This window comes from Triplophysa dalaica, chromosome 23, assembly GCF_015846415.1.
Source record: "Triplophysa dalaica isolate WHDGS20190420 chromosome 23, ASM1584641v1, whole genome shotgun sequence".
In the NCBI taxonomy this organism is placed as follows: domain Eukaryota; kingdom Metazoa; phylum Chordata; class Actinopteri; order Cypriniformes; family Nemacheilidae; genus Triplophysa; species Triplophysa dalaica.
In genome coordinates this window covers 15,009,573-15,028,972 of record NC_079564.1, presented here as the reverse complement: position 1 = coordinate 15,028,972, position 19,400 = coordinate 15,009,573, and the positions used below count along the sequence as shown (strand labels likewise).

Genomic DNA, 19,400 nt, shown 5'->3' with positions numbered 1-19,400 from the left:
AATACCATCCACCGTCACTCTTGACGACCCTGTCACAGCTACTTAGAACAAAAACTTGGTTAACACATTTGACAAAGACATTTTATTGTGTTTCACAGCATTGCGTTATGTCTGGTTAGGACACGGCATTAGGCACCGCAAAGCATATTTTATGGACAGCCCTTTTACAAGAGCTTTATAGTTCATCTGAAAGACCGCAGTCACTAAACAGAAAAAGTGCATGAAAGCTTTCACTGTCTAATGAGCATCGGCTTGAAGAAGCTTTTCACAAGCGTTCTTATGAAGCAGATAAACGTCTCCCATCGTAAACACAACAACCGTTCTTCCAGCAGTTCTGTCATGATGCTTCATGAATACGACCACTAAAGCATTCAAGCCTTCAAAACAAATCGGCCGAAGTAGAAATCAGCCTTCCACACGAGAGACAGAGAGAATGATAAAATCGATGCACTTTGGAGAATGGAAACTTTTGAACAATAAAGAAGCTGCTATATTGAACCAATGTTGTTAAAGTAACATACCGGTTATGAAACTATAAGCCTGTGAAAAATAAGCATTTTTTTCCATTTCTGCCAGTATGACATTGCACAAATCTCAGATGAACTAAGCTGGTAAGAACACAAAATAAAAGTACAGGCTCATGGTCTCCAGATGGATCATCACTGCAACAGTGCATTCATAACTGTTAACTGAAGTAGGGGTTAGATGAGGTCAAACTCTCCCAACACAGCGTCTTTTGCTCTAACAAAACAAACAAAGATCGAACACAGTGTGTACACGAATGTACACTTCTCTGTCTAAAACTCAGATCCTTCATTCATTCGTCCATAAAATGACCACTTTAAAAATGTTATCACATCCTGGGTTTAATAGCAATCTGTGTAGTTCAGTAAACTGGGGTCTAAAATAACAACCAAAAGCCAAATGCAAGTAAAAACAGGATGTTACTCCATTCCATTCCATTTTCTACCGCTTATCCAAACTACCTCTGGTCACAGGGAGCCTGCGCCTATCTCAGGAGTCATCGGGCATCAAGGCAGGATACACCCTGGATGGAGTGCCACCACAGCACTCACTCATTCACTCACACACTCACACCCTATGGACAATTTTTCCAAAGATGCCAATCAACCTACCATGCATGTCTTTTGACCAGGGGAGGAAACCGGAGTCCCCGCAGGAAACCCCCGAGGCACGGGGAGAACATGCAAACTCCACACACACAAGTCGGAAGCGGGAATCGAACCCCCAACCCTGGAGGTGTGAGGCGAACGTGCTAACCACTGGATGTTACTAGACAATACAATTGAGTTTCTATCTCCTCAGTACTTGGACACATGGTGGACCAGTTGTGAAGGTTTATACCATTCTGGCAAAATAAAATCGATTTTTCTTTTCCATTAACACTGTGATATGTAAGTGTACTTTGAATTAATCTTCCCAAAATATAATATATACCGTGGTATACAGTATATCAGTATCGAGAAATAAAATTACTCATACTGTCAGTCCCTGCTCACCTAATGGGAATTATATAATAAAATTGTTATTTATGATTTCAACTGAAAAGTTTACCAAAATGTCTTCCAAATGTCTTTCTTTGTGTTTAACAGAACTACTTACCTTATTTTCTTTTTGGGGGAGACAAAAGTATTCCTGAAACATTAGATATTTTCTCAGGGGTCCGAGAATATTTTGCAAATTTTAAAGGTAAATTCTGCAATCTGGTGTATTATAAGAGCAAAATTAAGTGACTCGATCTATAAAGAATACAAAAGCTATATTAGTAATTCAATAATGGCTCCATATATATAAATGGTGATAATAGGGCACAACACATGGTAAAATGGGAGTTCACAAACAGTCAAAACATGTAGAGTTTAACCAAATAAAATTAAGCAAAAAGTGTTTAACAGTTGAATTTATTAAGAACCAGTGGTCATAACATGGTAAATCATTTTCTAACGTTTGCTAGATAAATCAATAATGTAATAAAATAAATCCCCTGCATGCCATTATCACTTTACTATCCAGACCAGAGCATGAGCGCCATAAGTAAACCATAAGTACAGTGCACACCATCTCAGCACAACATAGTCATGTTAAGTTTAGACTATCATGCATTCAAATCATTAAAATTGGCAACAAACAAAAATACTCCAAACATTTTTCTAAACGTACTAATAAAGAAACGAAATGAAATATAATTTACCATTAAAATATTTTAATACTTTTTAACTATTTATTTATTCTTAAAGGAGGCATTCTTTTTTTGCATTCAATTTAATTATGTTTTTTTTGGTGTTTAACAATGGATGTTCATGTTTCTAATGTAAAAAACGCTTTATATTTCACATATTTCAAGTCTATTGTTCACCGCTGTTCCTCTTCTATATAAAGTCGCTCCTTCCGTAACGCTCTGATTGGTAAAGCTGACCAGGTCTTTCATAATTGGTTCCCTGCTAGTGTGTGCTAGATGTCCCACCCATACCATATCAGTGAGATTCCGCTTCTCATGCTGTTGTGATTGGACGGTCCCCCTCTCAGTGCACGTGAATTCGTAACTTTTAGCAATAAACAGTAACAATAGCATCAACTTCACTTTATCAGTTAAAAACATGCGGAACGATCGAAGTGAAATGGAGGTCTGCTAGTACATGTGCAAACATCAATCTTTGTTAGAGATTGCAATTTTTTACACTTTGGATAACAAAAAGTGATCGAAAATCAGACTGCACATCAATCTCAATCTCAAAAAGGTATGTAATCATTTAAACAAGTTTTTCCTCAGATGTGTTCATTGTAGCAGCAGCAGGATACCTTGTAAACACAAGTTTGTTTCTCTGCAGACTGATACAAGCTGAACACTCTATAACTCATGGAAATTACAAAGCAGTCAACGCCAATTATTCTAAAACTGGCAATAAGTAAACAAACCCTGAAAGCAATGCAAGTCAGTAGAAGAGAAATAAGTCACACCCGCTGGCGTATTCAGCAAACAGGACTACAGCTCTTCAATCTTAATGATGAGAGGAAAGAGAAATACAAAGCAGTGATATTTACCTTTACAGTCGAGAAGAAAGTAATCCCTGTCGTGACTGAAGGAGCCAGTGACGTATCCACAGCTGTCAGTGAAATCACAGGACAGACAGCGGCGGTTGAAGGTGCCGACCGTGTCTGCGCTGAAACAACCACAGACACATCAACACTGTCAGCAAGACACCAGCTGTGACACCAGCAGTCACACGAGTCATGAGTATATTCTACATGTACCTGTACAGATGTCTTCTTTTAGGATTGTCCTCAGTGCTCAGGAAATATCTGTTCATTCAAACAGCACAATATCAACACATGACTGACTGATACATGCAGTGAACCCAAACAACTATTTGGATGGTTAAGAGTGACATATAGAGCTTATAAGAACGATAACTTGTCAAGAGACACTTGAGTCAAAGTTAAGTTGCAATGTGATAAAACAACAACGACATTTAGACATTTTTAAGTTTGACTAAAAAGATTTATTTAATATTGTTCGTTGATGGAAGTTTGTTTTAAAAATATAAATAATTAATGTTGTTGAGTTTTACCGGTAAATCAAAAACATACTAGATGTATCCTAAATATAAAAAAATTATAAAATAAAAAAATACTGGATGTAAAAATCAATATGGTAACCAGTTAAGATTCAATCCTTAAGTGGCTTAATGCTTGTAAAAATGTGACAAGAAGTTCTTTAACGCTAGTTGCACAAAATAGCGCCAGGGAAAGCTTTTGGGACACCAGGGTCGGTAGACAAGTTTCCGGTCATATAACACTGGGAAAAGGAGGATTTTTGGCTGACAAATATGGGTGTTTTTTACATTAAAAAATAAGAAAGTAATATATCAGCAATATGAAAGATCCTCTTTACATTGCTGAGCACTTCTTTAACCCAAAATACATCAGTAGTGTTATACGACCGGAAATTGGTCTGCTGAAGCAAAAGCTGCGCCATGTTATGCAACTAGACCATTTACTGTATCTAAATACATATAGATGATATCAACAAGTATCCTTTTGGGCAGCGTGTACAGTTTCTGGTTTTGGTTGATTCGCTCACATTAACTGGCTGTCCTCATCATAGGCCAGAACGCGTGTGACGTCCCAGTCTCCAGATGTGATGGACTGTAGAGTATCTGTGCTGCTGTTGGGCTTCAAATAGAACACATAACATATATATAATTCATACTGCTGAATCGGAATAAAAGATGATACAATGGTATAGTGCTTATGCATTGCTTCTATTTATTTTTAAATATATTTGGAGCATATAAATGATAGAGAAGTTCTGGCATGAAACTCTAGATCCTATAGTCTAACCCAATCTAACATAATAACTTCCGTATCAGAAGCCAATGAGCTTGCTCCTCTACGTTTAAATCTCGGCTAGTGATTGTTGTAGCAGTGCAGCGTGTTTCAGAAACCCTCCTCCTTCCCCAGCTCCCCCTGTATAGATCTGCTACAATGTAATCACATAAGCATGCAGTGTTTATTCATAGATGTTATACAGTATGTGCAGCAGCAGCATTCCATATATGCACGTAGCAGCACGTTGTGGATGTAGCAGGTCTTTATAAAGAAGCAGCTGCAGAATAGCAGATATATTCCGCCAAGACCAAATACATTTGTATGTCATGTACACTACCACGCTAAAGAGATGTCATGACAGAAATTTAATTTTAACCATTAATTTGCAAGCAATACATAAATAACATTTTAGATATTAAATGTTAGATTCAATTACCTAAAAAATCCAACTGTTTTCTGCCATTTAATGTTTTTGACAAAAATAAAAAGGGCATTTTATCCCAGCGGGCCTGTTGCCCAATTTCATCTTAATGTGTGTGATATTATACAAAGAGAATTTTGGCTTTCTAAGTCTGAACAATTTACTAGAGTAACTGAAATACCTAATTATGTGGAAACCAATTTTCCGTGTAAATTAAACTATTGTGCACTGTAAAGAGTTGACTTTAACACATTAGGAAACCAATTGCCTTGGGAAACTGAAGCAAAGAATTTAATTTGAATGAACCAGTAAGGAATCTTAACTTTATTTTTTGTAGTAAAATTAACCACTTTGCTTTGGAGTAGGCCTTCTGAGAAAAATGCACACATTTCTACAGCCCAGTATTTTGTATTCACAAATCAACTATGAATTATATAATATTTTTGTAAATAGTTGCCCTAATAGGTATTAGTTTTTCCTTTGTCTGGAAGCTTGGATTTTCTTTTTTCATTAAATGTGTTAGTTATTGTAATATTGTTAAATACTTAAAATGTCAACCTTTACTGATTGACTCTAGATTTGTTTCTTGCAATCTCCACTGTATTTGAAATATGCTATGTTTCATCTCAGATATAATATACAATTTTATAAACAATCAAAATTATATAGGATAAATAGTGATTTACACCATATTTTCAAGTTGGAATCTAAATGCTATTTATTGTAACTGTTCTGTGAAAGTAACGTGATTAGAATAAATAGAAACATTAAACGTCCACTATTTTACAGGGTGTTAAACTGCTCCACAATTGTCACATTAACCTTTTCCAGTAAATGCACCACATCTGCTTTTCACACATACAATGGCTTTTTCTTCTTTAATTGGTATCGCTACCATTCCCACATTAGCACCAAAATGCTCTTAAAACTCTGTGAAGTCATTTGCCAGGAATGACCTTTCAACAGCTGCACCATTTCTTTCCCAGTGGAGTCTAGTAAGAGAATATCAAACTGTTCCAGCAACCTGTCCACTAATTTCTTCATCCGCCTGGATGGAGAGAAGCTCTTTCATTTCAGCATCTGTTCATTAGGATGAAATTTCTATGACAATGTAAAATAAGCAGGATTCTGAACTCTTGCATTGCAGTCTTAAAACTAAATGGTGTGTAGTGAAACTGTACAGCCTCAAACTCTTTGACACACCTGCGCCATGTTTATGTTGATGTAATGTTCATGTTATAAGTTCTTAAACCTGCAAAACGCTGGAGTTGACTTGACAGCAAACTTCCAGGGCCTGACATTAATATTTGGGAACAGTGGATTTTTGAAGGGACAGGTGAAAAATAATTAAGTAAAAACTCATAAATAACATAACTATTTGTTTATATTTGAGTGGGCTGATCCTACCTGCGAAATGGACATGGATATGTGAAAGAACTTTCCTCGTCCTCCCTGTGGGATTGCTCTGGTAAAGAACAGCCTGAGCCCATCTTTAGAGAAAAGCGGCTCTTCGTTCTGTTGAGAAATGTGAATTTAAATGATCATTACCGTCATTACTTTGATTTTCTCCTCTCTTGGTAGTTTTTGTCATTTGGTTTCCTCTGCAGATTTTCATTATGGCTGAATTATAAGAGCTGCGGGAGCACTGGAGTCCACAGCACAAAGCGGTCATATTTCAACAACTCCCAAAACATTCCAAACAAAACAACATACATTAGAATGTGAATGATTATGATGATGCATTGCTTCTGTAATGGTGCGTCTGTTTGCGCCATGAGGCCTATTTCTGCAGGAGCAGTACAATCCTTTATTCATGATATTGCACAACATTTCATATGGCAACTCCCCTCGAGCGAAAAACAGTCATGAAAATCTAATCAGGAAAAACAATATCAGCTCATGTGCGGTACTGCAGGGGAATATGATAAGACAAACAACATCAAACATCCTCAACCATTCAAATCCATTACTCTAGACTAACATTGACACATCGCCGTGCTTTTGCTTCAGTCAAGTTGGAAAAGAATAATACTCACTTGTCTGTGTAGCCAACCCTCGCTTTCATCCTCATGTTTCTGAAACAAAGAGAGAATCAAATCACTTGGGAAGAACGCATAGAAATATCCTTCTCAACAATCACAAGCTTGTGCATTGCTTCTCTCCCGAATGTCTGAATTCTAACACGTTTAGTCCAATCCAAACTCCTTTATATCCAATGTGGGATAAGAGTTGAAGATACATTTGTGTCAGTATAGAGCTGAACAGAATTCTACTATACTGGAGTGCAGGGGCGTCACTAGGCCCTTTTTAGGGGAGCTTTAGCCCCCCTAAACTTCTGCCCAGCCCCCCTAAAAATTATTAGATTAATTAATTTGTGATCGCTTCAGTCCCCTTTAAAAACTAATTTGAAACGGCTATGGAAGCAAAGACGGTAAAGATCACGATATTGATGTTTGGAATTGGAAGTCGATTGAGAAACTCTACTCACTTCTGCACAAGATGAATTTGACAATTGGTGGTGAGGATTTTATCTGCTGGTCCAGTCAGGCCAGTGTTTAAAGGGGAGGTCTGGTTGAATTTCACTTCTTTAAATTTAGTTAGGGAGTAGTATAGCTATTTGAGCATAAACAACATCTGCCAAATCGCCATACTCAAAGTTCAGAGAAAAGGAAGATATTTTCTTTAACAGAAATCACTTTTTAAAGACTACAATGAAACGATTGGGACTACAATAAACTTTTTACTGTGTTAGTGACATCATGAATCCTAAAATTTACATTGACCCTGCCCCCGGAACACGGACAGGGTAATGGGCAACACACACTATGCGGCAGACAAATCACCAAAGACTGGCTCAGTTTGACCAATCAGAGCGTTTCAGAAGGCGGGACTTCATAGAAGCAGGAACTTAACAGCCTGTTTTCTGAGAATCCAGATAATGGTGTAAATGACAGGTGAAATATGTAATATATCAAGCATTTTTTTAAATTCGAAACATTAACACCTCTTGCTTAGCACATCATAAACATAATAAAGAATTATAGGTAAATAGGACATATTTAAGATTTGAAAATTTATTTGCCAATTTTGAAGGTGTAAATATTGACAATACGTATTGTGTTAAAGCAGATTAATGTTTGTTATATTTAAAAGTGATCTATCATCAGAGCTGATCGTGTCAAAGTAATGTCCAAATCGCAAGTTTTAAGATAATACAAATCGTGCAGTTAGCTTTGGCAGTTTTGTGTACTGCAGAAAAATGTTATTTGAAAACAGGCTATTTGAAAGCATTTAGAAATGATAGAAAATTGGTTTTATGGTATTATGAGCACTTTGCAGTGCTTTCTTCCCATTAAAGTGGCTCCATCTGTTGCTTTTGAACATATAAACATGTTTAATTCAATATGTATGCACAATTATTAGCAACTTCTGAAAGTTTTACTGACTGGAAAAAATTACAGCAGTGTCCAATTTGAGCATATCATATTCTGTCAACCAGCCTGAATGTGTTCTCAAGTCCTCTGGTTTCCACAGATTTCCTTCTTGTTCTTTCTTTCATAATTTTTTGTATTGGCATATAAAATGCATACGGTACATCTTAACATACCTTGGTGCAGACACCTGTCGTGGCTTCACACAGGGTCAGGATGGAGATATTCTGAGCTCGGTTCAACCAGTTCACAGCCAGTTTAGTGCTCGTGGCCCATTTCACCATTGTCACGTAGTATTCCCTGTGTAATAAACATCACAAAACCCCAGCATATGTGTCTAATCTCTACAAATCCACAGAATCTCACATTCAAAAGTTCACTATTTCAGCTATGTTTTTGTAGAAAGTGCAGACATGAAGTGTGTTGACAAACTATGACTGATAAATATCTCACCCTATCCTCTGGTCTTCGGGCCGTCTCATCTCAATAGTGTGTAAAGGACCATTGAGGTTCACGACATACAGTGAGATGACAGGGTTTTCCTCTCCTGCCTGTAAAAAAGTGCTTTGTTTATGTGTAACAAATAAAACTATGCATTGCTATAAGACAATCTAGTGCACAGTGCTTACTTTAGGATAGTGGTATTGTCTAGCCGTGGGGTACGCAGAGCCGGTGAACATCGGGATCTCCATCTTGGGCACCAGCGTGTTGTTGATGGTTGCGTATGCGATTCTTGCTCCATCCGGAGACCACCAGTGGGCGATATGGGACTTAAATATCTCGGCTGTGAAAGAAAGATTCAGGAGTCTCGCTCAGTAATATTTCAGCGGTTCAATCACTTGAATAATTGCAGGAATAGTAAAAAGAAATCATCCGTGACACAACGTCTCCAAGGTCCAGTTCCAAGCATACCTCAACACACACACAAATTGCCTGTCTCCTTTCAGATACAGTGGATGCACTCGACACGATTAGAAGCATTTCACCGTAACCACCTGTTTCTATGTATCTTTGCTTCCCTCGCACAGAGGAAGGTTCTGGCCCATAAATCACTGGGCGGGCTGTAATCTCAGCGGGGCCGGTGAGAGAGTGTCGGTCCTCTCCATCAAGTGACCCTTCCACAATCTCAGAGACGAAAAAGCAATTTCTGGGCTACACCAAAGGCTGAAGAAATAGGCTCTGATCCCTCCTTCTGTGCTCATGTGGGCAGCACACTTCTGCTCACTTCATCACATGCTCCTGGAGTGAATGTGTTCGCAGAGTTTATGGGCAGATTGAAGGCTTTTGGCAAATGCAATGTCAATCTACTTATGACTCAAAAACTATTTTATAGGTATGTAGTGACTCATTGTGAGCCGATTGAAAATCATTAGATATTTCCAAGGATTCAAGCCAGTTGAGATATTATTTGAATCGCAATACATGATTTGAACAGCTGGGGCTGCTGTGTTTATTGCAAACTGTGTTTATTTGCAAAATTGAAAATGTGGATATGCTGACATTTCTTAAAATCACATACAAAGTCTTAGTTTGTTTATTTTAAAGGGACATTTGCATTATTCGCTTTTTATTTGATTCAGAATTTGTTTTAGTTTTGTTATTTGACATACAATATATTTTTAATTTACAAAGAAATGTGCAGCATTTGAGAAATAATAAAAGGGCAGTTGTTCATTTCTAATTTGTCAACTCATTTTGTAAAATAAATTGTGAATAAATCGCATTGTGAGATCAGTATCGTAAATAGCATTGCATCATGCTATTTTATCGATCTTTTTTTTAAAGTTACTACATAACAAAATATATTGAAGAAACAAAAAGTAAGCAAAATCATTAAAAGGATACTTCACCCATAAATAAAAATGATGTCATTATTTACTCACCTTCGAGTTGTTCCAAATCTGTATAAATGTCTTTGTTCTAATGAACACAGAGAAAGATATTTGGAAGAATGCTTATAACCAGACAGGTCTGGCAAATGAGCTACTTCAATATTTCAAATCTACAAGAATGAGTCTAAAAATGAACTTAAGTTTGATATTGTACATATACATTAAGTAAGTGACTGTGAAATATTCGTTATTTTTACAAGCCGAAGACAATATAAGGTAAACATTATTAGCACTATTAGAACCAGATGAGTTTCAGTAATATCATTTATTGTCAGTAGAATATGATGTATATTTTTTGGAGGAATTTGTGGTGACTATCATGGGAGCTTCATGGTGAATCTGATCATTAGATAGACAATGACCCACAGATGAACCAAAGCGAGCCTGCAGCACACATCTCTGTACAAACAGCATAAAACTCCACTCATTAGATGTAAAATGTCAGAAACCCTGCAAACACGCTTCTCTCTTTTATCCCTGTCATCTCTGCCGCTGTCTGCATGCCCTTTACACTGTAACGCACACACATAGACACATGCACACACGCACACAGACAGTAGTGAAGCAGGAATCTTGTTGGGCTGTTGATTGCTCACACTGGGAGTTTTAATGGCTGAGTTGGATGACAGATGAGACAGAAGTGTGTGTTCCGAGAGCTGAAGGACAGTGAAGCACACACACGCACACACACACACCATGCTCTCACACTTGTCCTTTTATCAGGGGATACAGCTGTAGAAATAGGGACTGTGCCATGGGACTAAGTCTATGCCATGAAACTTTACTGTTAAGAGTCTGTTGATTCAAAACAAACAAAATAATCTTGCTTGTGAGCTCTTTACTAAGGCAATATCTTAGGTTCTTATTCAAAGGTTCAGTAAGTGATATATAAAACAACACCCAAACAGACATATCCTTACACAAAAAAGAAATATCCCTATACACTCCTGCCGTCATTGCTCCTCCCTCTAAATAAGGAATGCTTGCCCTCCGTCCTCAGCCATTATTAGTGTATATGCCTCTTATTGCTGATTGGCTAAGAGAGTGTTAGGCAGATCAAAGGTCAACTCAAAACAGTGCAAATTATATTTATTCTTGCTGAAAGGAAATATCAAAATACACTGTGATAAATATAATATGTTTTGGTTCAGGTACCATCATCGTCCAGTTTGTTTAAGATTTTAACACATCAATAAACAGAGTTGTATAAAGCATAAAGATAATAGTGGCATCCACACCGCTTAACTTCACAAAGTTTAAGAATAAACATCCTGAGAAACATCTTCACACTGTAGTTATCACTCTTGGTGTGAACGGTCCTTTAGTATGAAGTTTAAATAAACACCGCTTGTGTTGTTTTAGCATCACATGCCTTTATAATAACAATTCTTTTTGATGACATTAATGTCGCAGGAATAACACACTCTGTGCGTTCTGTGTAAAGGTCATTCTCTAAACAAGCCTGAAGGACAACAAGACAAACATTATCCTATCACTTAACACTCAGACACATTTCCGTCACACAAATCAGTTTGATTGACAGCTGAACAAGCCCTTGATTCTCCTGAACATATCAATTAAATTTGAGTTCACATCAGCACACCCTTCCATTACCCTTCAAAACACACATCTAAGATTCTCACTTCAATGTAAGAGAAGCCTAACTAACACAACTTTACTGTTCTTCATCATCCTCATTAGACTCATCAGGGTAATAACAGACTTCTAACAAACCATTAGCAAGTTAATTAGCTGCAGTCCATTGTGAAGATTCAATGAGAGAGAGAGAGAGAGAGAGAGTGAGACATTACAAGCTATTAAAATCACTCAACTAAAGCCTTCTGTCATGGTAAACCACACCATAAACTGCAAATCAAGAACTAAATATGTCACTGGCTTGAATGGACAGTTCACCCAAAAATTAAAATTGTCATCATTCAATATCCTTCAGATTGTTCCAAACCTGTAAAAATGTATTTGTTCTGTTGAACAAAAAGAAAGATTTTTGGATGAATGTCACTGTGTCTACACCGAACGCGACCGGCGTGAAGCAAGATGACAAAAGACATTAGAAAAGCATTAGAGCCCATTAGAATTGTACATTTTGTCCACACTGTATGTGGTGCAAACCCATTAAAAACAAGCAGGTTGTCATGTCATATCACGCCTGTCGCGTCCGGTGTAGAAGAGGTATGTCAGTAACCGAGCAGATTTCATTCCACATTGACTCCCATAGTATTTATTTTCCCTACCATCGCAGTAAATGGGGGATGAGATCTGTTTGGTTACTGACATTCTTCCAAATATCTTTCTCTGAAGGTGAGTAAATGATGACAAAATATCCATTTTGGGGTGAAGTATCCTTTTAATGGCATAGTTTACCAAAAAATTAAATCTTTCTCTTCATTTACTCATGCCATGCCAGATGTATATGACTTACTTTTTTTAAATACAACGAAAGGGTAATTGTTCTCACATCTCTTGGGCAATTCTGTGTGCACCACAATCTGAACAAAATAATTGATTTGAATTGCCTTTTGACTATATTACTTTAATATTTTTAGTGCAAGTAAGTAAATGCTTTTTTTTATGAAAGGAGCATCAGTACAAACAGTACAAATAAATAAATAAAAAACATAATTTAATTTATTTTAATAATACAAAGTGAAAGTAATGGAAACAAATATGACAATCTTCTGTCTCTAAATCCGAGATGTTATTCCAGCTGCAGTTGCTTAACCGTTCAGTTTAGTAACTCTATAGAAAACCTAAACAGCAGCAGGGGGCAGTAAAGAGCCTTAAACGTTTCAGTCTAATGTAATGACACATCATGATATGACTGCAAAGAAACACACACTTGAATCAGATCAATGATCTGGGGATGGCAGAGCATGACAAATGAAACTAGTTAAGAGAAACACACTGTCAGCATATCACAGTCTATGAAAATCCTTCACATATACACACGTCTGGTTCATAATCACAGTGGGGACAGTCCATAGGTGTAATGATTTGTATACTGTACAAACTGTATATTTTATCCCTTACCCCTAAACCTTTCACAGAAAACCTTTTGCATTTTAGGATTTTAAAAAAATATTGTTCGGTACGATTTATAAGCTTTTTTGCCCATGGGGACCTCAATTTGGGTCCACACGGTGACACCACTCCCCATGAGTTTGTGTGCATTCAGGCTAAGGTCATCACCGGGAAATAAAAACATGGTCACACGCACACACAAACACATAGTTTTGAGTATAAGCCCTTTAAAATGTGTTCCTATAGTTAGTAAAGAAAAGGTCAAGGGTTTGATTCACGGAATGAACTGTTGCTTTGCATACAAGTGTCTGTCAAATGTGTAAATTAAAACACATAAAGTGCATGACAGATTTAAGCTTTTAGATTTTTTTTTTTTAATGTTTCGATGGGATCACATTTAATGAATAAATTTCTTGATGGACATCAAAAATATCATGTGACTTCACCCCAGGTCTGATCGCAGTTTTCAGCAACTGGAATATTGTTCTGAAATGCATTAGCCAAAATCTGTCTTGAAGATAGCCTGGCATTACATCCCATAACTATCTTACATGTGTTTATTGCATTTTGTCTTTGAGCTCTAAGTCACAAGTATTTTATTAAATAAACATTATTTATACAAAAGACAACCTACAGTTCTCCTACTGGAGAATGATTTAGTAAATTCAATCCATGATCTTCGGTAAAGTCTGATTGTCTTCCACACCAAGAATGCCTTCAGTTTTGCTTATTATCCAAGAGTAATTAAAACCCAGCATTGATTAGCAAACTGATTGAGGTAATTAATATCCTGCAGGCCAGTGATGAACTACTCCACACCAACGCAACAATCTGCACTCTTCATCTCCAAATTATTAAGAGCAGAATTGATTCAAATACTTTGCTCACGATAACTTCCAGCCACTTTCACAAAAGTAAACGAACATTATGTACCTTTCTGCCCTAATGCAACTGTACAGCTGGACGACTTAAAATGGCACATTGCACTGATGGAAACTGTTGTTTTGGCCTTTTTCGTTGCCATTGGTAATCAGAATTAACATACATTAACCTTTCGCTAAGCACTTTAGGGACCGCGTGGCGATAACTCCGGATCTAGAAGGGTCCGGCAGGCCTAAACTCAACACACAATGAATGCACGGCCACCTGTTCTCTTCAACACATACAGCAGACTCAAGATTTGCATTCAACGGCCTCAGACCACAGCGAAGCTTGATGGACCATTAATAATTCATCATTAGATCTGCCGGTGAACCGGCATGCAACATGTCGCGAGTCAGTCACATAAATAATGACACAAAAACACACAAGTCAAGGACAGTTGAGAGAGACATCGGCATGGCAAATGTAAATGTGAACTGACAGATTTAAACAATAGAGGTACGTCTAAAAGATGTATTTCGATGCTGTAGCAAGTAATGGATTTTGTTATATAAAATCAGCGATAAGGGCTCGGTTAGAGATTGCGTGAAGTACAGCTAAGTAATACAGTTCATTAACAAAATCATGTGTTGTTTATGGTTGACAAGAAACCTGACAGGTTCATTTAGAATTCGGCTGATGTGCGCTCACAATTTTACGTATATCGGCTTTTTTTGATGGCTCAGATCTTACAGCCAGTACAATTCATTTTATAATTACCATTTGCGGCCTGATCAATATCCAGCTACTCTGAGTCGTCCTGGAAAATCAATTTGAAAGAATACGGAATGCAAACATGTGTATGTGATTGACACTGCGGTGAGATAAATCATATATAAACAGAAGCAGAGAGACACTGGGATCCCGATAAACAGAAACCGGCCAGAATGAGTCTCTGCTCTCTTTAATGCATTCATCTTTATCAATAAATAATAAGTGTCGATTTCAAGATCTTCTGAGCCTCATAAAGCAAAGGGTCAGCCTCTGCAATATGAACCTGAATTAAAGTTTAAATGGGTGACTCGCATTGCAAAAAAATCCACAAGCATGCAGCCCGGTCAAATATAGTGGTGTATTCTGGGAGCCGCGGGGATATTGATTCCTCTGCCTTTCTTTGATTCTTTGACAATTGACTGAAAACAGCAGATATTAGCATCTATTACTCTACAGTCATCAAGCCTAATCTAAAAGATACTGTATCATGCACTCTTTTAACAAAATTTCTGTATCGGTTTATTGTCTAGGTAAATTCTTACCTTCGTACAGCCAGTCGCTTAGGCCGTTAAATATCACACCTTCCTTTCCAGTAGAAACCAGGCGAATGGATCTGTTTCCCACGGTGGCTCGGTAGTAAACGTTATTCTCAAAAATAAAAATCTGGAAAGTTGAAGAGAAACAGAAAGAAAATGCAATACAATTTTAAAGGTGATGATACATTTCGATATTTCATCAATGTACTTTAGTGAACTCTTCTTTGTCTTATGGAAAAATATGTAATGCCATGTGTTTTGTGTAGCCTATAAATAAATACTGTATATATTCATATGATTCACATTAACAGTCATTAACTACTTCGCTATATTAATACCTAATTAAAGGGGCCATGCAATGATGTTTCATGCATTCTGACTTGTTTACAATGTTAAAAATGCTGTCTTCTAATGCTTGACATAGTAAACTTCTCAAAAAATTAGTTGGACGTAGTATTTCTGTGCTCTAAACACTCCCCCAGCATTACTATAGGTTTCAGAAAGTTTTTTTCGAAATCAAAATCCGTTTCGTAACCACATTTCTTAGTCCCTTATTTGGCAATTCTCCCAGAAAAGCATGCCCATGGCGAGGCTAAAGAAATAGCTCACCCACGCGTCGATCGATGCGCGATAGGAAGACACGTCTACTAGGGATGGGCATTTAAAGCAAAAATAATATTAGAAGATCGATGAGAACTATTCGAAAATTATTTGAAATTCGCACTCCTCCCCCACATGGACGCATTTACAGTATTACACAAACACAAACGGAGAGAGAGAGAGAACATTTACGCTTTAAATCCGCATGACGGCACAGTTCGGATAAGCGGTAGAAAATGGAATGGAATGGAACAGCTCAAAAGGCTTCCATTTCTATTGTCATGAAAAAGTTTCTCCAGTCTGGCAGTGATTGTTTTTCGAGACGAACAGTAAACTCGGGCTGTACAAACTCCAAAGATTTTTAAAACCCTCTCCTTCGACAAAGCCGATCGGAAGAATATCCTTGCGGTCATCTTGCTAGTTAGAGCTGTTATTTGCTCCGCCCGTCTGGCATCCAAATTGGTTGGTCTGACCATAAAACTAGCGACTGATTGCTGACCTGTGGATGGATCTGCTTGGTGCTCAAATGATTGTGCATCGTAGTTGTTGATCCATGATAAGCCAGCTTTGCATTCCAGAGTTTGCACTGCACTTTATTCTCATTCATTTTATTAAAGGACCCCCACACAGAACTCATTTTTGACATTGTCTCAATTTAACGTTTCCGTTATGCAACGCTGGTCTACAGTGTGCGTAACTTCGTTACCAGTTCTTGTGAGAAAATGTTTTCCTCTATTGTCTCTTGACTGACAGCCTTTAGGTTTTAGGTGCGTCGTTATTGGAAGCGCCACTTCACATGAACGCGTTACGTATGAAAACACAGCGATTTTTTTAAGATCGCACACACTATTAGAAGTTCGATAATTAAATAAACTGTGTGCTGCTGCGCTGTGTCAAGATTGGCTGCGCTGTGGGCCTGCAGTTGCAGGTCGTTACTGTTGCGATAGTGAGAGGAGTTGAGGTGTTTTTGTTTGTTCACTGCATTTCAGTGAAAAATGTTATATAAACGTTATGGATTTGGAGATCGTTTGAAACTGATAGATTGAGTTGTCACAGAGCTTAAAGATGCCGGACATGAACTGCATGCAGTAAGTGAAACTAAGTCATATGTCAGTTTTTCTTCTTGGTGCAGTTCGTTTGGGCAGGTGTGAATGCAGCGATCACACTTTGCACCAAAAGCGGACCAAAAAGCGTACCGATACCTCCTCGAAACGGGGAATCTCAGTATGCTTTCAAACCAACCCTGGAGCGGTTCGTTTGTGTTGAGAACGCGATTCGACCTTGAACAGACCCAAATGCAAAAAGTACTGCACTTTTGTGAACTAAACCATTTGTTGTGGTCAGCTGTGCTGTGCATTATGGAATGAGGACAAGTGTTTGTTGACAGTTTGCACTAGCATGGCAGCTCGCAGACAAGCTTTGAGTTGTGGGGAGGTGCGGAGAAATTCCATCATAGGGCTGAGCATTTTTTCAAATAATTTCATATTCGAGTATTTAAGATCATAAAAACAAATATTCAAATATTTGTTTAATTAAATTCAGTTAATAATTAGGATATTTGTTAAGTTTTTATTTAGTCACAATTTCACATCAAGCTTATAATTATTCATAACGCATTGATATCATATCCTGTTCTAGTTTTTTAATGTTGAAAATATTATACATAAAAACTGCATTTAAACCTGTTCTGAACTGTATATTACAAAAAGAAAACATACAAAATAAAACGAACAGAACGTAATGTATACTGACAGTCTGTGATATATTATTTTGTTTATTTTGTTTTACATGTTCTTGATAAGAAAAACAAGCATATGGGTCTCTTTTACTCTGGTGAACATTTCTTAGCCTGGTAAACAAGCTGTCAACGGGGAAAACATGCTGCTTTTCTAACTGCCGCTAACAAAACCCATCTGACAAGAATATCTGGCTTTATTGTTTATAAAGTTGATAATAAATAAAGTAAACGGGCTTGATATCTCCATGCCGACTGTTAAGATCCTACTATTTACCCCGCAGCAAAGACAGAGCCTTGTAATGCTTGTTTCCCTTTTAATTGCGCGACCGTGCACTTTTATTTACAGGCTGTAACTTGAAGGTGACGAACCTATTTGAACTTCTTAAAAGGAAAATTCAGGCTTTAGATTTGGAAAAGGTGCATTAACTTTAGTTGCAGTGAAATGTAAATTTTCATGTTTCAATTTGTTGAAATAAGCATTAATTCATATATTTTTAATAAACAAATATGAATTTACCAAGAACAACCTCTGCGAACAAGTTATGGTAATACATTTATTATTGTTAATCATCTAATATTACGTTGATATTTCTATACCTAATGTAAGAAATATTAATAAACTATGTGTCTCACCAGTTTTTAAACATTTTAATATGTGAGCAGAATATAAAACACGTGATACAGCATCAACTGTAAACTTAAAATATTTAAACTAGATTGCGATCTGAGTGAAAAAAGATATAGGAACACATACAACTGATTTTTTTAATATTTTCTGTATATTATAAAATCGGTAAGATGAAGTGAAGAAGCATTCAAAAAGAAGTGACAACTCTAAGGTTTTCTGTAGCGGTAACTTATCCCTGTGGTGACGCAGTTTTAACTTTTGTGAAAAATATAAGTATTTGTACAAGCTCCAAGTGTTGTCACGTGACTGCATTTTGGTTTGTTTCAACTGGTTTGGACCAAAGCAATCAGTGTGGTGGGTAAGGGAACCAAGGCCGCTGAAAAATGCTACAATGTATAATTTTTTTAATTGGTCCGGAGCAAATGAACCGAACTAAAGGTGAGAAAGCGTCCTAAAACTGTGTCTGCTTTTGTTAAAGGAACACAAATTGAGAAAGTCTGAATATTCACACAGAACATAAAAAAATATATTGATAAATATTCACATACAGAAGCTTAAACCGTTCATAGTGATCATGACTGTCAAAAACTAAGATGCACAGGGAATTAATATTGGCAAAAGATTAACATTTGTGACCCTGGATCACAAAACCAGTCTTAAGTAGCACAGGAACATTTCTAGTAAAAGATAAAAAATACATTGCTTGGGTCAAAACTATCGATTTCTCTTTTATGTCAAAAATCGTTAGGATATTAAGTAAAGATCATGATCCATGAAGATATTTATTAAATGTCCAATCTTAAATATACAAAAACTTTATTTTTGTGAGTGGATGGCCTTCCACAGTGCCCCTGATTAACAACTTCAAAGGCCATTTTCTCAATATTTAGTTTTTTTGCACTCTCAGATTACAGAGTTTTAAACTGTTGTATCTCAAGCCAGATATTGTCCTATTCTAACAACTCATACATCAATTGAAATCTTATTTATTCAGCTTTCAGATGTACAAATCTCAATTTTTTAAAATTGACCCATAAGATTGGTCTTGTTGTCCAGTGGTTTGTAACACAAATCTAACATGTTGCTTTGCTTTGAAAGTCAGTTGCGTTGCTGTCTATCTTAACTTGCGT

The 19,400-nt window shown here is 37.0% G+C and overlaps 1 protein-coding gene across 3 annotated transcripts in view; it reads right to left on the bottom strand.

Annotated features, from left to right (window-relative positions):
* The window catches only part of dpp6a (dipeptidyl-peptidase 6a), a 246,464-nt gene that overhangs the window by 17,146 nt on the left and 209,918 nt on the right, over positions 1–19,400 (bottom strand). For all 3 annotated transcript variants that reach the window (XM_056738233.1, XM_056738231.1, XM_056738232.1), the window contains 9 exons: positions 15,311–15,431; positions 8,832–8,986; positions 8,656–8,753; positions 8,379–8,502; positions 6,808–6,846; positions 6,179–6,286; positions 4,103–4,194; positions 3,274–3,321; positions 3,064–3,182 (listed from right to left, as the gene is read on the bottom strand). In XM_056738233.1, coding sequence (XP_056594211.1) covers positions 3,064–3,182; positions 3,274–3,321; positions 4,103–4,194; positions 6,179–6,286; positions 6,808–6,846; positions 8,379–8,502; positions 8,656–8,753; positions 8,832–8,986; positions 15,311–15,431 — 904 coding nt within the window. The remainder of the gene's footprint in view (positions 1–3,063; positions 3,183–3,273; positions 3,322–4,102; positions 4,195–6,178; positions 6,287–6,807; positions 6,847–8,378; positions 8,503–8,655; positions 8,754–8,831; positions 8,987–15,310; positions 15,432–19,400) is intronic.